Consider the following 23,676-nt stretch of genomic DNA (forward strand, 5'->3'; position numbering starts at 1 on the left):
ACAGAACGGTTAGTAAGGAACAATTCATCAATACGACCATCCAGCTTCTCACATCCCAATAATGCGCCCCCCTCTGGTAACAGGGTGAAATCTCTCCTCTGGGTCGTAGAGGCGTCTAGTAGCCAACAAGCTCTACAAGTGGAAGAAGAGGTCACTACACACAAGGAGCCTCCGAGAGCCTCTTATAGGCCAAGGGGGGAACCACTTTTAGGACCTCCGGTGACCGTCCATCTAATCACCACAACTCTATTCATTACCGATCTGCCTGAGATAGCACCTAGTACACTGTTAAGCACGCATATAATGTGCATATTCACTGCGTATTTTAAACTCCCCAAATACACACTATAATAGGACCTGCTGTTGTTTGTCATGAGCATATGACTCACATGAAAAACACCCAAATGTAAGTGTGAGTGAGCCCTATGGGCCGTGGCATAGCTATAGGGGTCGCAAGGGTCTTATTTGTGACCATGCCCCTAAGCTAGGGGGGCCCACAGGCCCTCCTTGCCACACTAGCACTGCCTGCAGTGTCATGCTTACAGCCTCCGCAGCGTGCGCCCTGCTGCAGTCACTGTCTTGTATCTTCATCTGATCTCTTCTGAGGCTGTAAGGGTTCAGCAAAGTTTTTTGTCCCCCCTGCAGACAAAGTAATAATACTCCCCAACACTCATTCACAACCTCAAAAGTAGTACTGAATCCGTAAAGTACTACTACCGAAGCCGTGGCTGAGTGTGGGGACGATGGGGGAGGTAGTATTAGGCTTATTCACACTAGCATTAGTGATTCCACTGTTCCGTTTTCGGGGCACAGAAACGCAAATAAAACAGGATTCAACTGAAATTTCTCCATTTGCTTCCATTCCATTCAATTTTTAATATCAAAATGAAAATATTTCCATTTTTTGAGAAGCCCATTCAAATCAATGAAGAAAAAGCAGAAACTTAAATTCCTGTTTTATTTCTGTTTTGCTGTTCCAAAAAACGGAACAGAGGAAAGGAAATGACTAACACGGGTGTGAACAAGCCCTTACTCTGTGTGCAGGGGGAAATAAAGGGGTCTTTGTGGAGGGCATAAGAGGGACACTATTCAAAAAGGCATAAAAGGGGCAGTAAGGGGCATTAGTGGCGAGGGCACTATTACCTTGTGGGGCACCTGGGCACTATTATCTTCTACGAGGCACAAGAGGGCATTGTTACTTCATTGAGGGCAGAAAGGGCGCACTGTCACCTTTTGCACGGCACAATGGAGGTGCTGTTACTTTATTGAAGGCATAGAGGAGACAATGTTACCTTCTGGAGGGCACAACGGTGGCACCTGGGCATTACTACATTGAAGGGGTACAAAAGGGGCTCTATTACTTTGTGGGGGACACAATGGGGACAATATAATTGTGGGGCACTAATGGAGCAGTATCAACTTAGGGGATTATCACTGTGCAGGGGCAACAGGAAGGGCACTATAGCTGTGAGGCATAAAGAGGCACTATTATTTAGTGGTGGGTACAATGAGGGATACAAACAGGGATACTAGTACTATGTGTTGGGGCACTGAGAGGGCTTATGGTAGCAGAAAGAGAAGGAGAGTGTGCAAACACAAGTTGTCTTGGCCCAGATAAAGAAAATGAAACATCAATCAATGGAAACGTCCCCTATGATCACCGGAGGTAACTGCACTGCAATCACTATTACGGTACACAACTGGTATCTAATAATGGATGACTGCAGGTACCAGAGCTGAGCTGCTGTATCTGAGTCTGCCATGCTACCAAATATGTTATTTACATATATATACTGTGTACTAGTGTGTGTATGTATATATATATATTTTTTTTTTATTGGTTAGGGTAAAAGATATTTCCTGAGGCTCGTGAATTTTTAAAGACTCTAGCGACACCTCTGACTGCCAGTACTGCATCGATGGATCACTTAAGAGACGCAGCTGTGCAGCTAGAAGTCACGTACAAGATGTGGCTGGTGGCCTGAGCAGGAGGGGCGTGCTTGCTGGGGGGGCAAGCCAAAGTTTTGCACCAGGACCCGTGAGACTTTAGCTGCACCCCTGCTTAAGGGGGTTATTCAATGCAAACATTTCGTGGGTCCTGTACCAGGTATAGCACATATAGCAGGGCTGGGGGATTACACACCGAGACTACTGAGGGCTTGTCAACTGGGAGAAGGCAGCACAATGCCTGCTATTTGTAAGGTCGTGTTAGGGGTGAGGGGACCTTGGGCCCCTAGCTTATGGGCCCTGCAATTGCAATTCCCCTGCTCAGGGAGGGCGTTGCGACTTGCCTGTATATTTGCACATATCAGTGCAGTGTGTGTTTGGGGGCAGTTGCCCTCTCCACCCCCCAACACCGGTCGTCTGTGGCTCCCAACCATCACTAAATGTTCAAGTGTCTCTCAAGGTACAAAAGGTTGGGGACCTCCCGCCTGGGGGTAAACACAGAAGAGGATAGTATAAAACTACAGGGGGATCCGGGGAAGCGGGCGGCTGTGTCCTTGGGGTAGACAACACATTTTACATCTACTGTATGTACTAAAGGGGCATTCTGGGACCTTATTTATTCCTGCTATTGATGATAGACAAGTCCTGGAATACCCCTTTAAATGGTAATAACCTGCGGAAAACTCACTAGACGAGACTTGGGATATTGATAGACTATAAATTTAACTTTAGCAACCAGTGCCAAGTAGCTGCTACCAAGGCAAATAAAAAATAAAATCATGGGAAACTTCAGAAGAGGTGGAGATTCTCCCAAAAACAGTTCTGTGGCTATACCGATCACTAAAGCGCGTGGGGAATATTGTGTACAATGGTTGGGCACTTGTGTGTAAGGATGGGGCAGAAGTGGAATGTGGGCAGCAACCAATTACTGTGTACAAATATACTAATGTTCGGCGCGCTGCATCTGCTCAATTAGCATGTTGAACGATAGTTTGGTGCATTACGCAATTTGTGTAGCTATTGACATATGGTTGAGTTGGGCTACACAAATCGCATAGGTGCGCTATGTTAATGATGACCCCCCCTCCGAAATTCAATCTCAGAGCGGACCTGCATGAACCTAACGATCTGTTCATACATATTCCCAATCCACCACCAGAGGCGGCCGCCACGTCCGGAGAAGTGAAGGCTTCTGCTGTTCTTTGGATCAACACCGTTGGACTGTTGATTGGACTTGATCTTTGTCTTTCTTCGACCTCGTCAACCATAAAAGTATGTGAACCAGTTCCCTGCCAACCAGTATGACTCCTGAATGCACCAACCATATCACCGGCAAGAGGACAGAAATACCTAATATGGAGAGTTATGACCCTCCAGTGTTGTCAGTACATCATGTACCATCAGGAGAACCACTGGTCCTCAACGAGAGCCGCGCAGGAAGCCACTGGCCAGGAAGTGATTGATTTCTTATGCCTAGAATGTGTCCCTGTCCCGGATCCTCCACGGGCGCCCCGTTCAGATAGTAACAACCAGGCTCTCCGCTCCTCCTGTGTCAGACGCCCCAAGATAGGATTTACGGGAGTACAATCAGATGAGACACACATACTTCTCCCTTTAGTTTCACACGGCGATCGCCATATCACTTTGAGAAATTTGCGGCAAAATCGAGTCTATGTTCCCGCGATTCCCGAGTGTCAGCGCTGCTTTTTCTCACCAAAACGTCGCTGCCGCTTGAGATTTTCTCGTGTTTGTCATGCGATTTAGCCGTGATTTTCTCATGGAATGCCAACAGGATATTCTAATGTTAAAAATGCATCGCATGAAAACCGCCAGTTTGTGCGCTGCGATAAAACGAAGGCTCCATAGGGAAACATGGACGATAAAAAAGAGGAAAACGCAGAAACATAGAACAGGCCGCGATTTTTTTTCCACGCAACATTGCATGAGTGAAAACATCGCAAATGTGAATGAAAATCATCGGCTTCACAATTCTGCGTTTTCACGCACTCTCTCATACGGCTCCTGCGCCATGGGCATACTTCCTGCGAGGGGGACATGTAGCAGTAGGCAATGCATTGTATACTGCGTGACGACAAATCTCCATACACTATCTTGTACGCGTGCGTAATATGCGCCAAGATGGAGCTTTTTCCTGCTCGCATTTTGTACGTTGCGTGTGAGAAGCCCTGTTGAAAGTAATGTAAGGTTTATTACTGCATATGACACGGTGACAAGCGCTTGTGTGAGGGACCCCGTATGAATCCCACTCACCCCGGACAGCGTTTACCGACCGGATGACATATTGGGGAGCGCTCGGATATTTAGCACACATTGTATATTGCACGGAGCCCAGCGTTCGTCGCGGCACGGGACGGGATGGAAGTAACGGCATCAGCTGCTCCCTTACTATGTGGCTACGACGGAGGATTATTATCTCTCCCTGAGGCCAATTTTACACGGGCGACAAAATTGCGTGATTTTCTCACAATGCGCCAGAGCTATTCAACGCACATATGTAAAGCCCGTACCTCCCCGTGGTTCCTTCACATCAGCGATGTTCTGTAGCCTGCTACATTGCGAGAATACAGAATGACGGCATTCTCTACACAGCTGCGATTTGCGATGTTTCGTAGCCCGTGTTTCCCTTTGGCGTCTGCTTGTTTATCGCATCGCATGGAACGAACTTGCGATTTTCGTGGCCCGTGCGTAAGAGGCCTGATATGAAGGAATACTTCTGATTAGAGATGAGCGAGCATACCCGCTAAGGGCAATTACTCGATCGAGCATTGCCCTTAGCGAATACCTGCACGCTCGGAAGAAAAGATTCGGCTGCTGACGGCTGGTAGGGAGCGGCGGGGGAGAGCGGGGAGGAACTGAGGGGAGATCTCTCTCTCTCCCCCCCCCCCCCCCCTGCTCCCCACTGCTCACTGCCGCAACTCACCTGTCACCCGCGCCGGCAGCCAAACCTTTTCTCTCGAGCGGGCAGGTACTCGCTAAGGGCAATGCTCGATCGAGTAATTGTCCTTAGCGAGTATGCTCGCTCATCTCTACTTCTGATATATGATATATTGAAAAGATTTGAGGTTTATGCAAATTAGGTGATTAACAATTTATAATAAGGGTTACGTTGTATATTTTATGCCATCAAGTTCAGCCCATCATGTGGATCCAGAGGAAGGCAAAAAAAAGCAATGAGGTAGAAACCAATTTTCCCCGACTCCAATCTGGCAATCGGAATAATCCGTGAATCACCGCCGCGCACGAGCGTTAGTATGTAACCTCATTGCAGGCAGATCAATCAGAATCAGCAGCAACGCGGTTGGTGGGGATGGACGTCATGTGACGTTATCGCAGACTAGTTATACAGGAAGGATCATCGCTGGTGAACGGAGTTGGAGGGGCCGGGGTCCTTCTGTCCCACCCGCCTCCACGCACTGCAAACAGTTGTTCATGGATGAATGGCGGATCCGTCGGTCACCGAGCCATGACGCTCCAGATTCTGGATGGACTGTGGGAATCCGAACAATTATTGGCTCCTGTAAAAACACCTTAAGGCCGCCTGCAGAGGGCTGGGTTGGATCTGCCTGCAGAGAGCAGCGCGGCACTCACCTGCTCCCACAGCTCCGGCTCTTTCATATGCAGGCTGCCGGCGCATGTGCAGAGCGGAGCCGGCGGCCGGTGAGTGACATTTCTGTGCGGGGCACAGAATTTGAGCATGCCGCGGTTTGTTTGCCGCGCGAGAATTCGCGCAGGCAAACTGCGGCCGTCTGCCTAGGATTGCGCATTGTAATGCCGGCTTGTACGGGCGGAAATTCTGCGGGGAATTTTGCCGCGGAATTTCCGCTCGTCTGCAGGCGGCTTTAACTCTGCTACATCTCCAAGTCAGCCAACACATCATTCCCGTACATGATGATACGGAGCCCCTCGTTAGCATTAACTCCTTGAACACAAGGCCCTTTTGTTTCATCTTTCCTCCCCTGACTCGTATTTATCCATCGCGGTCGCCCTGGAGCGCTCGCCCTTTGTGGGATGAGTTGTGTTTTTCAACAGGACTATTTATTGTACTGAAAAACTTTTAAAAGTTTCTAAGTAGAGTGAAATGAAAAATAAAAAATATCCGCCATCTTTGTGGCGTTCTTGTTTTTACAGCGCACACAATGTTTATTCTCTGGGTCGGTACGAATAATATGGAGGGTATAACTAAATACCTACTATAAAAAAAATAAATATCTAAAAAAAATAAAATGATCCTCTGACAGCCGGAACGTCTTAATTGTCACATAGTTGTGTGAAGGGTGACTTCTTGCAGGACGTCCTGTCGTTTCTGTCCCCTAGTAACCTAGTATGTTGGGCTGAGGGGAGACGATGTCCATCTCGTTCAGCCTGCTTCCACTCCCCCTTATAATACGTTTGACTTCTTGACACTTTTTATTAAATATTTTCTTGGAGATGGGATGACCGAAAAAGTGCAATTCTGTTGGTGTTTCTTTTTTTCCCAGACAACGTTCGGCGTGCGGGATAAAAAATGCGCTACATTGTAGATTGGACTTTTACGGTCGCAGCAATACTGAATATGTTTGAGCCGTGTTACATGTACATGAAATGGCAAGACAAAGTTCTGTGCCGTAGTTTATTTAACACCCTATTGTTACATTTGTGCGATTCGCTGGACCAGATCCCAGAATAACATCGTAAACCGTATATTCAAGGTGTTAATATTAGCAGCCTTTATATTACCCCTGTATTACTGTCACGGAGCAAAACTCAATGTACCAAGATGAACATGAGCAATTCTAACGCTATATAGCTGCCAAATAATAGCACCACACCATTATTACATGTTACCACCATACAGGGATGGCACAAGTACACCATACTGTTACTCAATGACCCAATCATTCACAGACTGGTATTGCACCCATACAATGACCATATAGTGGTGGATATCAGCTCTGGAGACAATAGAAGGGATTAGATTACCGGTTTATCCAGTGACGTCCCCTCTGACTGGACGTCACCGGACCATGCTTTAGATTAATGTTGGCAGAATGTGAATACAAGTCAGTCTGAGCCAGAGAGTGTGGTGGAGTCGAGTCTGGAGTCTGGTCTAAGTCAGTTGGCAAGGTCACCTCCTGGCCTAGTGTAGCCTGAACCAGTCGGAGAGCGTTTGGAATATCTGTTGATGTGTTTTTGAAGCGCTGTACACAGCATTCCCCTGTGCTGTGGAAGTGAGAATGGAGGAAGCCAAAATGTATCCCCCGTCTCCCATGGATACCTCTTATTCCAGGAGACCACAAGGTAGCTGCAAGCCCCTGTGAGAGAGAAGACGTTCCGCAGAGTGGAGTTTCCAATGTTTTTGCTGCAATTGTGAGTGTGAACAGGGAGAAAGAGAAAGGAAAGTGGAAATACATGTCCGGGACCGGGACCCTGCAGATAACTTTGACTGTGGAATATTCTCCTGTGAATTCCGCCTCCCTGCCCTCTCATGTGGAGCGGCACAAGTTGTACTCAGCTACCAAACTTGTCATGCAATTATTGAACTGTTAGTGAACGGGTCTCACTGACCATTCCCAGTGTGACTCCTAACTAAACTTCTCCGTGTGTGTGGATCCTTTAATAACCATCGGTTGCATTCACTGCGTAGGAGGGAACGGTGGCGTCACCCGTGACAGCCCCAGAGAAAGGACCAAGGTAAACCAGTTCCCGGTTACCCTCTGTTTAAATAGCCTGCCCTTGGCCCCATTAGACGTGTCGCTGGTTACCCTCTGGGTAGGAGACAGTAGCGCCACTGTGACAAGGCCTACAACTCATCCCCGCTGTCTCCTAGGCTAGGGCCTGCTCCTCGGACTCTGCACTCCCATATATACATCAGAATGTCCTACAGAAGTCAGCGGGTTCAGATGTCATTCAGCTTTAGATAAGTAAACTGACCACATAGTGTCCCCCTACTGGGGAAGAAACCTGGCAGTAACTCTTCAGTTTTCCTGTAGTGCTCCATCAGTGTGTGTTTTGGGGTTGGTGTCTCAGGGGTTTAACATATGCCAGCCTTATGAGATTAGATCCATGTCCTTGTGCCTGTTGTAGAAAATACACTGTCATGCCAAAAGTCATGGGATAGCAGTATGTAATTTGGTTATGTCGAGGCGTTATCTCAGTTGACAGCTTGGGTACGCCCACCCCTGTATAAGTTGTGTCGTGTTATCTTGTGATTGAGGTTGAACACTTGCCAAGGCAAAGTGATGTGAATTACTGGAGTACAAACAAGACATGATAGTGGGTACCAGACGGATGGGATATTCCATTTCTGAAGTTGTGCGGGCAATGAACATTCCTCGATCCACAGTGTCACGTGTGTACCGAGAAAACGTTCTAGAAGACGTAAAACCATCAGCGTACAACGTAGTGGCCGTCAACGGGTGCGTAATGATTGCAACCAACCGCATCTGGCTAAAATTGTCCATGTGGACAGACCACTGAGTCTGGCAGAAATCACATCCACATTCAGTGAAGGAGGCGTCATACGCATATCCCGCAGGTCAGTGCAGAGTTGTTTAGACCTGTTTCACACAGGCGACGTGATATCGACATGAGAAAATGGTAGCGATATCGCATCTGCGGTCCATGCAATATTGCTGTGTTAAATCACGGCGATACTGCGATTTTGTAGTGCTACAAAGTCTCAAGTAGTGCTACAAAGTCGCAAGTAGTGCTACAAAGTTGCACAACTTTGTAGCACCACGTGTGAGGATTTTGGCGTTTGGCCAATCAGAGGCAGCGGTTTCTGGAGGCGGGGAATTTCCAATCCCCAGCCAGAAGACATGCCTGAAGATAACTGCCGGGGATCGGGGAGAAGATGCAGCGGAGCTGACAGCGCTTCTTAGATGATGTATGTGGGGTTTTTTCTGAAGCCAGGGCTTACTGTCAAAGTCGCATCGCACCGCATGAAAACCGCGTTTTTGTGCGATGCAACAGAGAAGAAGGCTCCGTAGGGAAACATGGGCTACAAAACATCACGAGTCGTGGGCATATCGCGAACCCCGTGAGGTTTTTGACTCGCAATGTCGCATGCTACAAAACATCACAAATGTGAAGGAACCCACAGGAAAGCATATGTTTCACATACGGGGGATTTGTAGCATTATCGCATCGCGAGAAAATCAGACAACTTTGTCGTCCGTGTGAAGGAGGCCTTAGTGTCCATGTTATATGGGAGCAGAAAACCTACCAGCGGCCTCGGTTATCAGCACAGCACTGGACACACTACCTTAACTAGGCTTGTGAGGTTGTTATCCGGACCCTTGAGGATTCGCATGTGGCGTGGTCCAATGAGTCACGGTACAACTTGTTTCTGGCTGATGGTGGGGTTCTTAGGGAACATTAGTGGTGAGCGAACTGAACTAGTACAGATTCCTGTTTTGGGTTGAACTTTGCTAAAAGTTCAGTTCAGCTCAAACCCAAATCTTGGTGGTCCTGGTCCTCCTCTCGTGGCTCAGCAGTTAACACTGTTACCTTGCAGGATTGGGGTCCAAGGTCCAACATCTGCATGGAGTTTGTATGTTCTTTCTGTGTTTGATAATCATCTTTATTTAGAAGGAGGATACATATACCTCAGTGCTTTACATCACCATTGGGGTTCACAATCTATGTTCATCTTCTAGCATGTTTTTGGAGTGTGGGAAGAAGCCCACACAAAAACAGGAAGAACATACAAACTCCATGCAGATGTTGTCCATGGCAACAGCTCTAACCACTGAGCCACCATGTTTCTTCTTCCTCTACCTCGTCCTGGGACAGAAGAACTTGCTGCTTAGGTTAATTCCCCATAACCTTATTTTTAGGACTTTTGTTTTAGAGGGGGAGTCTGGCGATTCAAGGTGACAGTCCTATGCTTCATAAGGCGATAACCTGTACTTATCAATACAATGTTATAGCCTGTCTTACAGAGATCTGTCTCTACCTGCAGTCTCCCCCGCCTTTGTTCTCCATCGGTGGCCATTTTCAATACTTTGGAAATCTGATGCTGCTGGAGAGCAGCGGTGGTGCAGGTTGGCAAAAAAAAGTTACTAGAGTTCAGTCTGATGATTAAGATGGATGCTTGGAGTAATGGCAAGAAGTGGAAGTTATAGGGAAATTTTGGAAATTTTGCCCAGTCCCCAGAATCCCCCTCCAAGCTAATTCTTTCTGTGCCTCCCTTCTTCAGGGACCCAATAGCAGCCACTGTGGTAACATGCCTCTGCTATGGCAGGAGTCACAAGATTTGCCTTGAAGAAGATGCAGAAGTGGATAGGCGTTACTTACTCCATTGGCGCAGTAGCATTTCCCCACATTGACATTATTGGAGTACAACACTGCATGGAAACCTTGTAGAATCCACAGCTTTCATTTATTTTCCCTAAAAATACCAAAATGTCTGGTTTCTTATGACAGAACCGCATATAAGCGCTTGTAGAGGGGGAACCTCAACATGGGAACCCAAACGGAAAGGTTTCCGAGCTGTAGGTAGGAAATATAGGATGACGATTTCCTTCTGCGGGCCGGCCCCAGTAAGCAGACTCAGATCCCAGAATGCAGGATGTTCCTGTAATTTGTACCAAAGCCCAAGGCAGTCCAGATATAATTACATGACAGGAAGGAGCGGAGCGCTGCGACCGAACGGCACGAGGAAAAAGAGAATAAAACTTAGGGACAGAAGGAAAATACAAATGTTCTAGAAAAGCCGAGAAGATAACGGAGCAGAGAATAATCAGGCGGTGGGGAGAAGCTGCAGCAGGGGGAGGATGGAAAGAGGGACAGAGCCAAGTTGGAGAGGTCCATGAAGAGAGACAGACAGGGAGCGCTGCCTTTAATCACACAAAGTTTACATAGTGTGTAGAAAGCGAGACCGCTGCCATTTTTCATATTATAACCAGGCTTTCTCAAAACCAAAACACAGCCGCCTCTTATTTCATTCGAGTCCTCCAAACTCTATTAGCTTTCCCAGCATCTTCACTTTACCTCCGACTTCTCCTTTCTACACCCAATTTGCATCTCATGCATTTTTTTGACTCTCCATTTTGCTCTGTACATCTGTCTCTCTTTTTCGCGCCCTCTTTTGGCTCAGTGCAACGGAAGCGGTCTCATTTTAGGCCGCACCGAGCCAAACATCTTGAGAACTGGAGAGAGTGAAAAGCGTGGAGACGAGAGGGTCTTATAAAGCAATGTATACTGATCTGCACCTGTGTTTATGTGTACACACCACTAAGGACATGTATGCTGCAGGGTTTATGTGCTTCGGGCTCCACCCACCCTTTATATAACCGAATCACAGATTTCCTGGTATTTTTCAATAAAACCCTTCTACGTATATCTCTCTAATTCTCCAAATAGCTTTTCCATCTATAATCCCTTGTAGCGCTTTAAAAAGATTTAACCATATCTAACCTATCCGGATTAAAACAGCGGTGCGCTTTTTTCATGTATTTTTTGTTACAAATCTGTTAAATGGATCGCCTCCATTTCTCCAAAGACTGAATAGGCTGCAGTCCATGTATGGGTCAGGATGTTAGCGGTTTGCTATACGGCCCTTCGCTCTATCAGCACTAAACCATTATCAGTAAGAGTCAAGCTGGTGAGTCGGGCGGGCGGCGGGCGGCGCTCCTTCACAATTGCTAGAATATAAACTACAAGCTCACTTTTACTAGATTTATCTGTTTTTGGTCACCTGTAAACTTCTGGCTGTCGGGTTTTTGTTCGATCTGTTTGAAGGCTGAATGTTTCTGTTTATTGTGACCTGAGGAGAACATGTGGCATATATGTAAATAAGAGTGGAACACAAAACCCATTTAAAATGAAGCAAGGCCTTCCATGGTCTGCCGGCCGGCACCGTGGCACAGAATGGGAGGATGGCGGCGAGTGCTCCCAGGACTACCGCAGCACATTGAGATGACCCAGCATGGTCAAAATGTCCTGCCCAAAATATGATTACCCAATCGCTCTTATAGTTGTGGGAAATGAAGGATTATTCTGATATCGGTCGTCTACTATTGACCAATTATCGTTTGTAGCTTTTTGTTACATTGAATGTTTGATTTGCATAAAAATCACAACGAAAGAAAGAAAGTGAAAACTATGATCCCCTCTTTGTAGATGTGTGAGTCCCTGATGGACTGAGAATGTGATCACATAGAGAGGACATATAAGTCGGAGGCCCTGGACAGCCAGAGGTAGCCCACCATCCAGATTGTCGTTTTTTTCGGACTTTCAAAATTTGCTGCAATACAAACTACCATATAGTCCCCATACAACACTAACCCGCGATCTAGGCCACATAATAGTGCCATTAATGATCAAATAGAACTGTGCAAATCATAGCATCATACAATACCAGGATAATGCGCACATATAGTGTCCTCAGTACCGCCTGTACATAATGCCACATAGATCTGTGCAGTTGGGGGTTAATAGTTGCCCAGTTCTCTTTATTGCCACTCATTGTATACTGTGAGACAGCTGGAACTGGCAGAGTAACAGGGATCCCCAGGAAATGAGAGGCCCTGGGCTACTGATCAGTTAGCCACCCCTGAAACCGGCCATGGGAAAATACCAAGCAAGTGCCAGAACTGATAATTCTAGCAGTATTTATGTGGAAATGCAGGAAACGGCTAAATATAAAAATGATAAGTTTGTTGGTAAACCTTCTTCTACAAAATTACAAATATTTACACTAAAGTTAGATTTTACTGGGCTGCATTGCGTCTCAAACTCTCTTCTTTGCATTGATAGAATTATATACGGTCCGGTGCCCAAAACATGCATATCTAAGGAAAGGTGTGTACAAGAAGTCCATATGGTAAGACGCGTCCGTTTATTCAGTGTCCAAGCATCTTCACCATTGCTCAACAGTCAATGCAAGGTCAGATCAGGATGTAGAGGTACATAATCCCTAATGAATATTCATGAGAAGCACTTTTCATTAAGGAGGTGTTCTCAGCTAGGCCGCAATGAGAAAAGAAGGTGGGCTGGTGGGCAGGAGGACAGAAGCAGCTGAGATCGACCGGGTGACACTGCTTCTATAGTTTTTAAAGGAGTCAATGGGAATTAAGCAATCAGTGTAGAACAGAGACCTATGCTGTTACTATAATTTAGGAGTTATGAAAACAGTATACCTTGCTGTGCTACATATAACTTGCTGTTTATGTAACTCCTATTGACTTCTATAGGAGTTTTGGAAATAGCAAAACCTGCATAACAGTTTCCATCCTTTTGACCAATCCTGGCCAACATGTACTGCCAAGCCAGGGGTGGTGGTGGCCTGAACCTGAGCTAAGTTCCAGATGTGGGGCCAATACCTATTGGACTTTTACAGAATATCCCGTAAATATGCCATTAAATTCCCAGATGAGAATACGCTTTAAGGGCGCCCACCCACTGGCGTTTTTTTACCTGCGTTTTGCGTTTTTCCTGCACAGGCATAGAGATAACATGTGTTCCTGTCCACTGGCGTTTTTTTTGCGATGCGTTTGCGTTTTTAACATAGGAACTGTCAGTTGCATATGTGTCCTTATTTTTCTCCTAATGCACCCATGAATGTCAATGGAAATTAACGGAAAAGCCGCGAAAACGCCGCGAAAAACGCGCGGAAAAATCGCGGAAAACGCCAGTGGGTGGGCGCCCTAAAATAGATAAAATATAGTAGGGTCGCAGCCTAAATGTCCTTTAATAGTTGTTGGCCAAATGCTGGTTTGGCTCATAGCTATTCCTCTCGACGTCCCCATACACTAGCATACTCGGCTCAGCCAAGCAGACATATATCATCAATAGGAAGAGAGGATAATCTGCTGCCAGATACCAAGACTGACATGGCACTCCCTGCTGCCAGAAGACTCATCGATGCAGTGCGGCAAACTGCTGAACCCTAGTAGTGGTCATGAGGAACAACTATGAATTACCAAGAAAGAATTAGGAAGTGAGGATCTGCGTACCAACAGCTGCTGCGGCAGACTTGATCTTGTTTATGAACATATATGTCTGCGTTTAGAGGTGCGCCGATTTCTATTTCTCTCGCCAAGTCCATTTCTGCATGATTTGTTTTTTTTCCAAACTATTCCCTGTACATTTAAGAAAATTGTCCTGTAACATGCGAGGCGATCTAACACCAAGTTGTGTGAATCTGCAGCTCCTACACAGCGGTTATTATGTAATCCTATAAAATGTTATTATGAGTCACAGTACGGATTAGCGCACATGAAAGGTCTATGGAGGGATATTAATATAATATAGCAATGACATTGCCCAAAAGAACTGGGATTTTTTGTAAAATCTAAAAGTCTATGTATGAACATTGAGACCGAGTGCAACAAATCACAACTTTGACGTATCTCATATAATTATCTGTGTGTGATTTGTGGGAGCAGCGCTGCAGATCTGGTCCAGTATTAAGGATGAAATAATTGCTAAGGTGTGAGGCTTAAACCCCATCGGTTACGAGATTTATCCTTATATTGTACTTTACTTTATACAAAACAGAGTTTAAATCTATATAACCAACATCCTGCAGGGCTCCTGCCATCCTACTGGGTACAACAACATCCTGCAGGGCTCCTGCCATCCTACTGGGTACAACAACATCCTGCAGGGCTCCTGCCGTCACACTGGGTACAACAACATCCTGCAGGGCTCCTGCCGTCACACTGGGTACAACAACATCCTGCAGGGCTCCTGCCGTCACACTGGGTGCAACAACATCCTGCAGGGCTCCTGCCGTCCTACTGGGTACAACAACATCCTGCAGGGCTCCTGCCGTCACACTGGGTACAACAACATCCTGCAGGGCTCCTGCCGTCACACTGGGTACAACAACATCCTGCAGGGCTCCTGCCGTCACACTGGGTACAACAACATCCTGCAGGGCTCCTGCCATCCTACTGGGTACAACAACATCCTGCAGGGCTCCTGCCGTCACACTGGGTACAACAACATCCTGCAGGGCTCCTGCAGTCACACTGGGTACAACAGCATCCTGCAGGGCTCCTGCCGTCACACTGGGTGCCACAACATCCTGCAGGGCTCCTGCCGTCCTACTGGGTGCAACAACATCCTGCAGAGCTCCTGCCATCATACTGGGTGCAACAACATCCTGCAGGGCTCCTGCCGTCATACTGGGTGCAACAACATCCTGCAGAGCTCCTGCCATCATACTGGGTGCAACAACATCCTGCAGGGCTCCTGCCGTCCTACTGGGTACAACAACATCCTTCAGAGCTCCTGCCGTCACACTGGGTGCAACAACATCCTGCAGGGCTCCTGCCATCATACTGGGTGCAACAACATCCTGCAGGGCTCCTGCCGTCCTACTGGGTACAACAACATCCTGCAGGGCTCCTGCCATCCTACTGGGTACAACAAAATCCTGCAGGGCTCCTGCCGTCACACTGGGTACAACAACATCCTGCAGGGCTCCTGCTGTCCTACTGGGTACAACAACATCCTGCAGGGCTCCTGCTGTCCTACAGGGTACAACAACATCCTGCAGAGCTCCTGCCATCATACTGGGTGCAACAACATCCTGCAGGGCTCCTGCCGTCATACTGGGTGCAACAACATCCTGCAGAGCTCCTGCCATCATACTGGGTGCAACAACATCCTGCAGGGCTCCTGCCGTCATACTGGGTGCAACAACATCCTGCAGGGCTCCTGCCGTCACACTGGGTACAACAACATCCTGCAGAGCTCCTGCTGTCCTACTGGGTGCAACAACATCCTGCAGGGCTCCTGCCATCACACTGGGTGCAACAACATCCTGCAGGGCTCCTGCCGTCCTACTGGGTACAACAACATCCTGCAGGGCTCCTGCCGTCACACTGGGTACAACAACATCCTGCAGGGCTCCTGCCGTCACACTGGGTACAACAACACCCTGCAGGGCTCCTGCCGTCACACTGGGTACAACAACATCCTGCAGGGCTCCTGCCATCCTACTGGGTACAACAACATCCTGCAGGGCTCCTGCCGTCACACTGGGTACAACAACATCCTGCAGGGCTCCTGCCATCCTACTGGGTACAACAACATCCTGCAGGGCTCCTGCCGTCACACTGGGTACAACAACATCCTGCAGGGCTCCTGCCGTCCTACTGGGTGCAACAACATCCTGCAGAGCTCCTGCCATCATACTGGGTGCAACAACATCCTGCAGGGCTCCTGCCGTCCTACTGGGTACAACAACATCCTTCAGAGCTCCTGCCGTCACACTGGGTGCAACAACATCCTGCAGGGCTCCTGCCATCATACTGGGTGCAACAACATCCTGCAGGGCTCCTGCCGTCCTACTGGGTACAACAACATCCTGCAGGGCTCCTGCCATCCTATTGGGTACAACAAAATCCTGCAGGGCTCCTGCCGTCACACTGGGTACAACAACATCCTGCAGGGCTCCTGCTGTCCTACTGGGTACAACAACATCCTGCAGAGCTCCTGCCATCATACTGGGTGAAACAACATCCTGCAGAGCTCCTGCCATCATACTGGGTGCAACAACATCCTGCAGAGCTCCTGCCGTCCTACTGGGTACAACAACATCCTTCAGAGCTCCTGCCGACACACTGGGTACAACAACATCCTGCAGGGCTCCTGCCATCATACTGGGTGCAACAACATCCTGCAGGGCTCCTGCCGTCATAATGGGTGCAACAACATCCTGCAGAGCTCCTGCCATCATACTGGGTGCAACAACATCCTGCAGAGCTCCTGCCGTCCTACTGGGTACAACAACATCCTTCAGAGCTCCTGCCGACACACTGGGTACAACAACATCCTGCAGGGCTCCTGCCATCATACTGGGTGCAACAACATCCTGCAGGGCTCCTGCCGTCATAATGGGTGCAACAACATCCTGCAGGGCTCCTGCCATCATACTGGGTGCAACAACATCCTGCAGGGCTCCTGCTGTCCTACTGGGTGCAACAACATCCTGCAGGGCTCCTGCCGTCACACTGGGTGCAACAACATCCTGCAAGGCTCCTGCTGTCCTACTGGGTGCAACAACATCCTGCAGGGCTCCTGCCGTCCTACTGGGCACAACAACATCCTGCAGGGCTCCTGCCGTCATACTGGGTGCAACAACATCCAGCAGGGCTCCTGCCGTCCTACTGGGTGCAACAACATCCAGCAGGGCTCCTGCTGTCACACTGGGTGAAACAACATCCTGCAGGGCTCCTGCTGTCCTACTGGGTACAACAACATCCTGCAGGGCTTCTGCTGTCATACTGGGTGCAACAACATCCTTCAGGGCTCCTGCCGTCACACTGGGTGCAACAACATCCTGCAGGGCTTCTGCCATCCTACTGGGTGCAACAACATCCTGCAGGGCTCCTGCCGTCATACTGGGTGAAACAACATCCTGCAGGGCTCCTGTTGTCCTACTGGGTGCAACAACATCCTGCAGGGCTCCTACCATCCTACTGGGTGCAACAACAACCTGCAGAGCTCCTACCGTCACACTGGGTGCAACAACATCCTGCAGGGCTCCTGCCGTTCTACTGGGTGTAACAGCATCCTGCAGGGCTCCTGCCGTCACACTGGGTGCAACAACATCCAGCAGGGCTCCTGCCGTCCTACTGGGTGCAACAACATCCTGCAGGGCTCCTGCCGTCATACTGGGTGCAACAACATCCTGCAGGGCTCCTGCCGTCCTACTGGGTGCAACAACATCCTGCAGGGCTCCTGCCATCCTACTGGGTGTAACAACATCCTGCAGGGCTTCTGACGTCCTCCTGGGTGCAAACAGCATCCTGCAGGGCTCCTGCCGTCATACTGGGTACAACAACATCCTGCAGGGCTCCTGCCGTCATACTGGGTGCAACAACATCCTGCAGGGCTCCTGCCGTCCTATTGGGTGCAACAACATCCTGCAGGGCTCCTGCCATCCTACTAGATGCAACAACATCCTGCAGGGCTCCTGCCGTCATACTGGGTGCAACAACATCCTGCAGGGCTCCTGCCATCCTACTAGATGCAACAACATCCTGCAGGGCTCCTGCCGTCCTACTGGGTGCAACAACATCCTGCAGGGCTCCTGCCATCCTATTGGGTGCAACAACATCCTGCAGGGCTCCTGCCATCCTACTAGATGCAACAACATCCTGCAGAGCTCCTGCTGTCCTACTGGGTGCAACAACATCCTGCAGGGCTCCTGCCATCCTACTAGATGCAACAACATCCTGCAGGGCTCCTGCCGTCATACTGGGTGCAACAACATCCTGCAGGGCTCCTGCCATCCTACTAGATGCAACAACATCCTGCAGGGCTCCTGCCGTCATACTGGGTGCAACAACATCCTGCAGGGCTCCTGCCGTCCTACTGGGTGCAACAACATCCTGCAGGGCTCCTGCCGTCCTACTGGGTGCAACAACATCCTGCAGGGCTCCTACCGTCATACTGGGTGCAACAACATCCTGCAGGGCTCCTGCCGTCATACTGGGTGCAACAACATCCTGCAGGGCTCCTGCCGTCCTACTAGATGCAACAACATCCTGCAGGGCTCCTGCCGTCCTATTGGGTGCAACAACATCCTGCAGGGTTCCTGCCATCATACTGGGTGCAACAACATCCTGCAGGGCTCCTGCTGTCCTACTGGGTGCAACAACATTATGCAGAGCTCCTGCTATCATACTGGGTGCAACAACATCCTGCAGGGCTCCTACCGTCATACTGGGTGCAACAACATCCAGCAGGGCTCCTGCTGTCATACTGGGTACAACAGCATCCTGCAGGGCTCCTGCCGTCATACTGGGTGCAACAACATCCAGCAGGGCTCCTGCTGTCATACTGGGTACAACAGCATCCTGCAGGGCTCCTGCCGTCATACTGGGTGCAACAACATCCTGCAGGGCTCCTGCCGTCCTACTGGGTGCAAACAGCATCCTGCAGGGCTCCTGCCGTCCTACTGAGTGCAACAACATTCTGCAGGGCTCCTGCCGTCATACTGGGTGCAACAACATCCTGCAGGGCTCCTGCCGTCATACTGGGTGCAACAACATCCTGCAGGGCTCCTGCCGTCCTACTGAGTGCAACAACATTCTGCAGGGCTCCTGCCGTCATACTGGGTGCAACAACATCCTGCAGGGCTCCTGCCGTCCTACTGAGTGCAACAACATTCTGCAGGGCTCCTGCCGTCTTACTGAGTGCAACAACATCCTGCAGGGCTCCTGCTGTCATACTGGGTGCAACAACATTCTGCAGGGCTCCTGCCGTTATACTGGGTGCAACAACATACTGCAGAGCTCCTGCTGTCATACTGGGTGCAAGAACATCCTGCAGGGCTCCTGCTGTCATACTGAGTGCAACAACATACTGCAGGGCTCCTGCCGTTATACTGGGTGCAAGAACATCCTGCAGGGCTCCTGCCTTTATACTGGGTGCAACAACATACTGCAGAGCTCCTGCCATCATACTGGGTGCAACAACATCCTGCAGGGCTCCTGCCGTCACACTGGGTGCAACAACATCCAGCAGGGCTCCTGCCGTCATACTGAGTGCAACAACATCCTGCAGGGCTCCTGCCGTCATACTGGGTGCAACAACATCCTGCAGGGCTCCTGCCGTCATACTGGGTGCAACAACATCCTGCAGGGCTCCTGCCGTCATACTGGGTGCAACAACATCCTGCAGGGCTCCTGCCGTCCTACTGGGTGCAACAACATCCTGCAGGGCTCCTGCCGTCCTACTGGGTGCAACAACATCCTGCAGGGCTCCTGCCGTCCTATTGGGTGCAACAACATCCTGCAGGGCTCCTGCCATCCTAGTAGATGCAACAACATCCTGCAGGGCTCCTGCCGTCATACTGGGTGCAACAACATCCTGCAGAGCTCCTGCTGTCCTACTGGGTGCAACAACATCCTGCAGGGCTCCTGCCGTCATACTGGGTGCAACAACATCCTGCAGAGCTCCTGCTGTCCTACTGGGTGCAACAACATCCAGCAGGGCTCCTGCCGTCCTACTGGGTGCAACAACATCCTGCAGGGCTCCTGCCGTCATACTGGGTGCAACAACATCCTGCAGGGCTCCTGCCGTCCTATTGGGTGCAACAACATCCGCAGGGCTCCTGCCGTCCTATTGGGTGCAACAACATCCTGCAGGGCTCCTGCCGTCCTACTGGGTACAACAACATCCTGCAGGGCTCCTGCCGTCCTACTGGGTACAACAACATCCTGCAGGGCTCCTGCCGTCCTACTGGGTGCAACATGGAAATGTTTGAGGTGCAAAAACTAACAATGACTCTTCTCACAGCACAGAGAGGAACTGAAGTTGTTCAAAATGCATGACATCCCTCAGATTTGTCTTCATACGTGGCACGCAGGTGGCATGGTCTCCCTTTAGTGGTCTAGTGGTGTAATTGCATATATATATATTTACACACACACACAGTACTGTGGCACAAATCCTTTCAAAAATAGAAGTGCTAATAATTTATGTTTGTCAATTAACAGAATGCAAATGCAGAATGTGCAAAAAAGAAATGTAAATGCCATCAATCTTTGGTGTGACCGCCCGTTACAGCATAAAGGCCCATTTTCACACAGCGATTATCGCTCAAAATTCGCTCAAAAGCCATTTTCTGAGCTGTAATCAGTGCGTCTAAACGCGCGTCCATCGTGCACTGCTCTTCACTATTCGTTCATCGCTGATTTCTAGCCAGCTATAAATCACTGATGACTGTTATCAGCGCCGCACACTGATTTTCTCAGCATGTGGCGCTGATAACATTCTTTCACCTTGTATACCGCTGGGACTTCTCAGCAGAATACCAGCTGAAAGTTCTGAGAACAAAGCAGCTGTCAGCGCTCCTGCTGTTCTCGGAGCTATCAGCTGAGCAGGCCACTAACTGACAGCTCAGAGAACAACGCAGCTGTCAGCGCTCTAGCTGTTTTCGGAGCTATCAGCTTACAGGACACTAACTGACAGCTCCGAGAACAAAGTAGCTGTTTGCATATACAGAACAGCTGCTTTGTTCTCGGAGCTGTCAGCGGTGTTCCGCTCGCCTGAATTTAACTCTTTAAATAGATACTTAGGTATTAAGAGTTATGCAAAAATGATCACTCAAAACTGTCACTCAAACTATGGTTTGAGCAATTTTTTAGCGATCATCTTTCAGTGTAAATGGGCCTTAAGTTCTTCTCAGTGCACTTGCACACAGTTTTTTAAGCAACTCAGTGAGGATGTTGTTCCAGACATCTTGGACAACTAAGTACAGATCTTCTGTGGATGTCAGCTCACTTCAAACCTTCTGTTTCATTATGTAATCCCAGACAGACTGGATGATGTGAGATCAGGGTTCTGTAGGGACCACATCATCACTTCCAGGACTCCTTGTTCTTCTTTACGCTGAAGTTAGTTCTTAATGACACTAACTGTATATTTGCGGTTGTTGTCCTACTGTACTATAAATTTGGAGCCAATCAGATGCCTCCCTGATGGTATTACATGATTTTTCTGTACCCCAATTTCTATGTTTTTATGCATAGTTGAGTCGCTTGGTCTTGTTTCTACATGGCAGTAATGGATTTTTGTCTGCAATTCTTCCATGAAGACCATTTCTGACTAGACATTTCCAAACAGTAGATGGGTTTATCTGGGTCCCACTGATTATTGCCAGTTCTGAACTGTTGGTACTTGTGGACATCTTCTGATCTTGAAGGGAAGTAAGTATTATGTGTCTTTTATCTGCTGCACTTAGTTTCCTTGGCTGACCGCTGTGTCTACAGTCCTCAACTTTGCCCATTTCTTTGTGCTTCTTCAGATGAGCTTGAACAGCACATCTTGAAACCCCAGTCTGCTTTTAAACCTTGTCTGGGAGAGACCTTGTGTCTTGTTGCTGTGCTCAGTCTTGCCAAGGTATATGACATGTGACCTGAAACTGTCTTCCACAACCTCCCCTTTGTAGCAGAATGTGGCTGTTCCTCACCCAGTTTTATGCCTCCTACATAGCTGTTTCAGTTAATGACTGCATTTCAACCTACATATGAAAATGCTGATCATTATCACCTGTTTGGTATAATTGGTAATCACACACCTGACTATAATGCTACAAAATCTCTGACTTCCTTCAAGTTTACCTAGAAGGACTGACAGGCAAAGGCCGGTCACACCAAATACTAATGTCATTTAGATTTCTCTTTTGTTCGGTTACTTTACATTTCGTTCATTGATAAAAATAAACTATTAACACTTCTACTTTTGGAAAGATTCTTAGTTTGCAGCATTTTATCTACACCTGCCTAAAACTTTTGCACAGTACTGTATATATACAGGGAGAAGAGAATATTATTCAATAACACACCCAAACTTCCATAGTTACAGAGGAAACCTCAAAAAAGATCTAAATGATGTGTTATCATCCCGTCTGTTATCACCCCGCCATCCACCATGCCACGGCAGCAGGGCACAGAGTTTGTAAGCCCCTCTTTGGGGGTTATGAGAAGTAGGTGGCTTCCTCTTTTCTTGTTGTGTTCTGGGGCCTTTTTCAGGGTCGGGTTCCTGACGAACCGAGTTGAGTCATTTCTATGGGCTTCATGAGAGCCATAGAAGGAAAAATCTGTAATGTATGACCATGGTTTTTGGTTCAGTGCACATGGGAAATACACATGAAGGCATCATAGTGATACAACTTGTCATAAAAGGGCTGAGAATTGAGACAATTAATATACAGTCTTATGTATAACAAAATAAGAAGAAATTTAGACTTTAAGAAAAAAACGTGTTACTGTTAGAGTCCATAGTGGGCCTCTGTGTGCCCTATTCTGTAGCATGAAGGAGTTGTTTGGACAAACTACATAGGGACACCCACCCCACTGTAGTGCTCTGGTCTCCTCCACATGGGTGGGGTATTGCCTATCATAGTCTGTGGAATAGAGAGTAGAGAGGGTGCTACAACGGCTGCTGCTCTCCAGTCAACGTACTTCCTCGAAGAGCCCCTTCTTCATCATTTAACATTAAAATTATGTTAGAACTTTGAAATAGTGCCCATATATTCCCATCAAACTATATTTGTATAAGGGAAGTCTAAATTCAAGAACATGATTACTTTTCTAATTGAAAACTTTTAAGAAGGTGGCCTTCACTATACAACCAGTTCAAGTTTTTACGTATTGCGATATTATTTCATTAGCCCCATACCAGCAGCTGGAGAGAACGGCACACATATTACAGGTCATGTCACTAAATATATACAGCTGGTAAACAACTGAGAACAATCTAGTAAAGAAGAAGGTACTCACGTATGGGCCGGCCAGAGAGCGCAGTTGGTGCTCCAGGTATTTTGTGAGGTCGTAGCTTTTTTGAATTGAAGACCGTGCGAGAGGGTCTGTTACGTTTAGAGCATCAATTGAAACGACATGCAAGAGGGACACTAGCAAAGTACATAGGACTCTTTGGGAGCCCTCTTAAGACACAGAGTGTTATGAGACAATCAGTAAGAGGTTCGTTATAAAAGAGGCAGGTGAGTAATGAATATAAAACACACAGAGAAATGACAATAAAGGAAAAAAGCAGAAAAAAAACACAAAGAATTAAAATCAATATACAATGGCCAGTAGGTATCAAATAGACATGAAATGTAACATATGCAACAATGTATCTCCCCAGCTAATCCAGAGCCGACACGAAAGCACAGAAGCCATTCACAATTAATGATCACCACTACTAAACACAAAGTCCCCATTTGTGGGATCTCTACCTCTTCGGCCGTGACGTTCA

The 23,676-nt window shown here is 48.2% G+C and overlaps 1 protein-coding gene across 1 annotated transcript in view; it reads right to left on the minus strand.

Moving 5' to 3' along the window:
- Positions 1 to 23,676, minus strand: part of CLCF1 (cardiotrophin like cytokine factor 1) — a 62,420-nt gene that overhangs the window by 35,748 nt on the left and 2,996 nt on the right. Inside the window, exon 2 of the mRNA XM_066586050.1 lies at positions 23,199 to 23,362. Coding sequence (XP_066442147.1) covers positions 23,199 to 23,362 — 164 coding nt within the window. The remainder of the gene's footprint in view (positions 1 to 23,198; positions 23,363 to 23,676) is intronic.

This window comes from Eleutherodactylus coqui, chromosome 13 (assembly GCF_035609145.1).
Source record: "Eleutherodactylus coqui strain aEleCoq1 chromosome 13, aEleCoq1.hap1, whole genome shotgun sequence".
In the NCBI taxonomy this organism is placed as follows: Eukaryota; Metazoa; Chordata; class Amphibia; order Anura; family Eleutherodactylidae; genus Eleutherodactylus; species Eleutherodactylus coqui.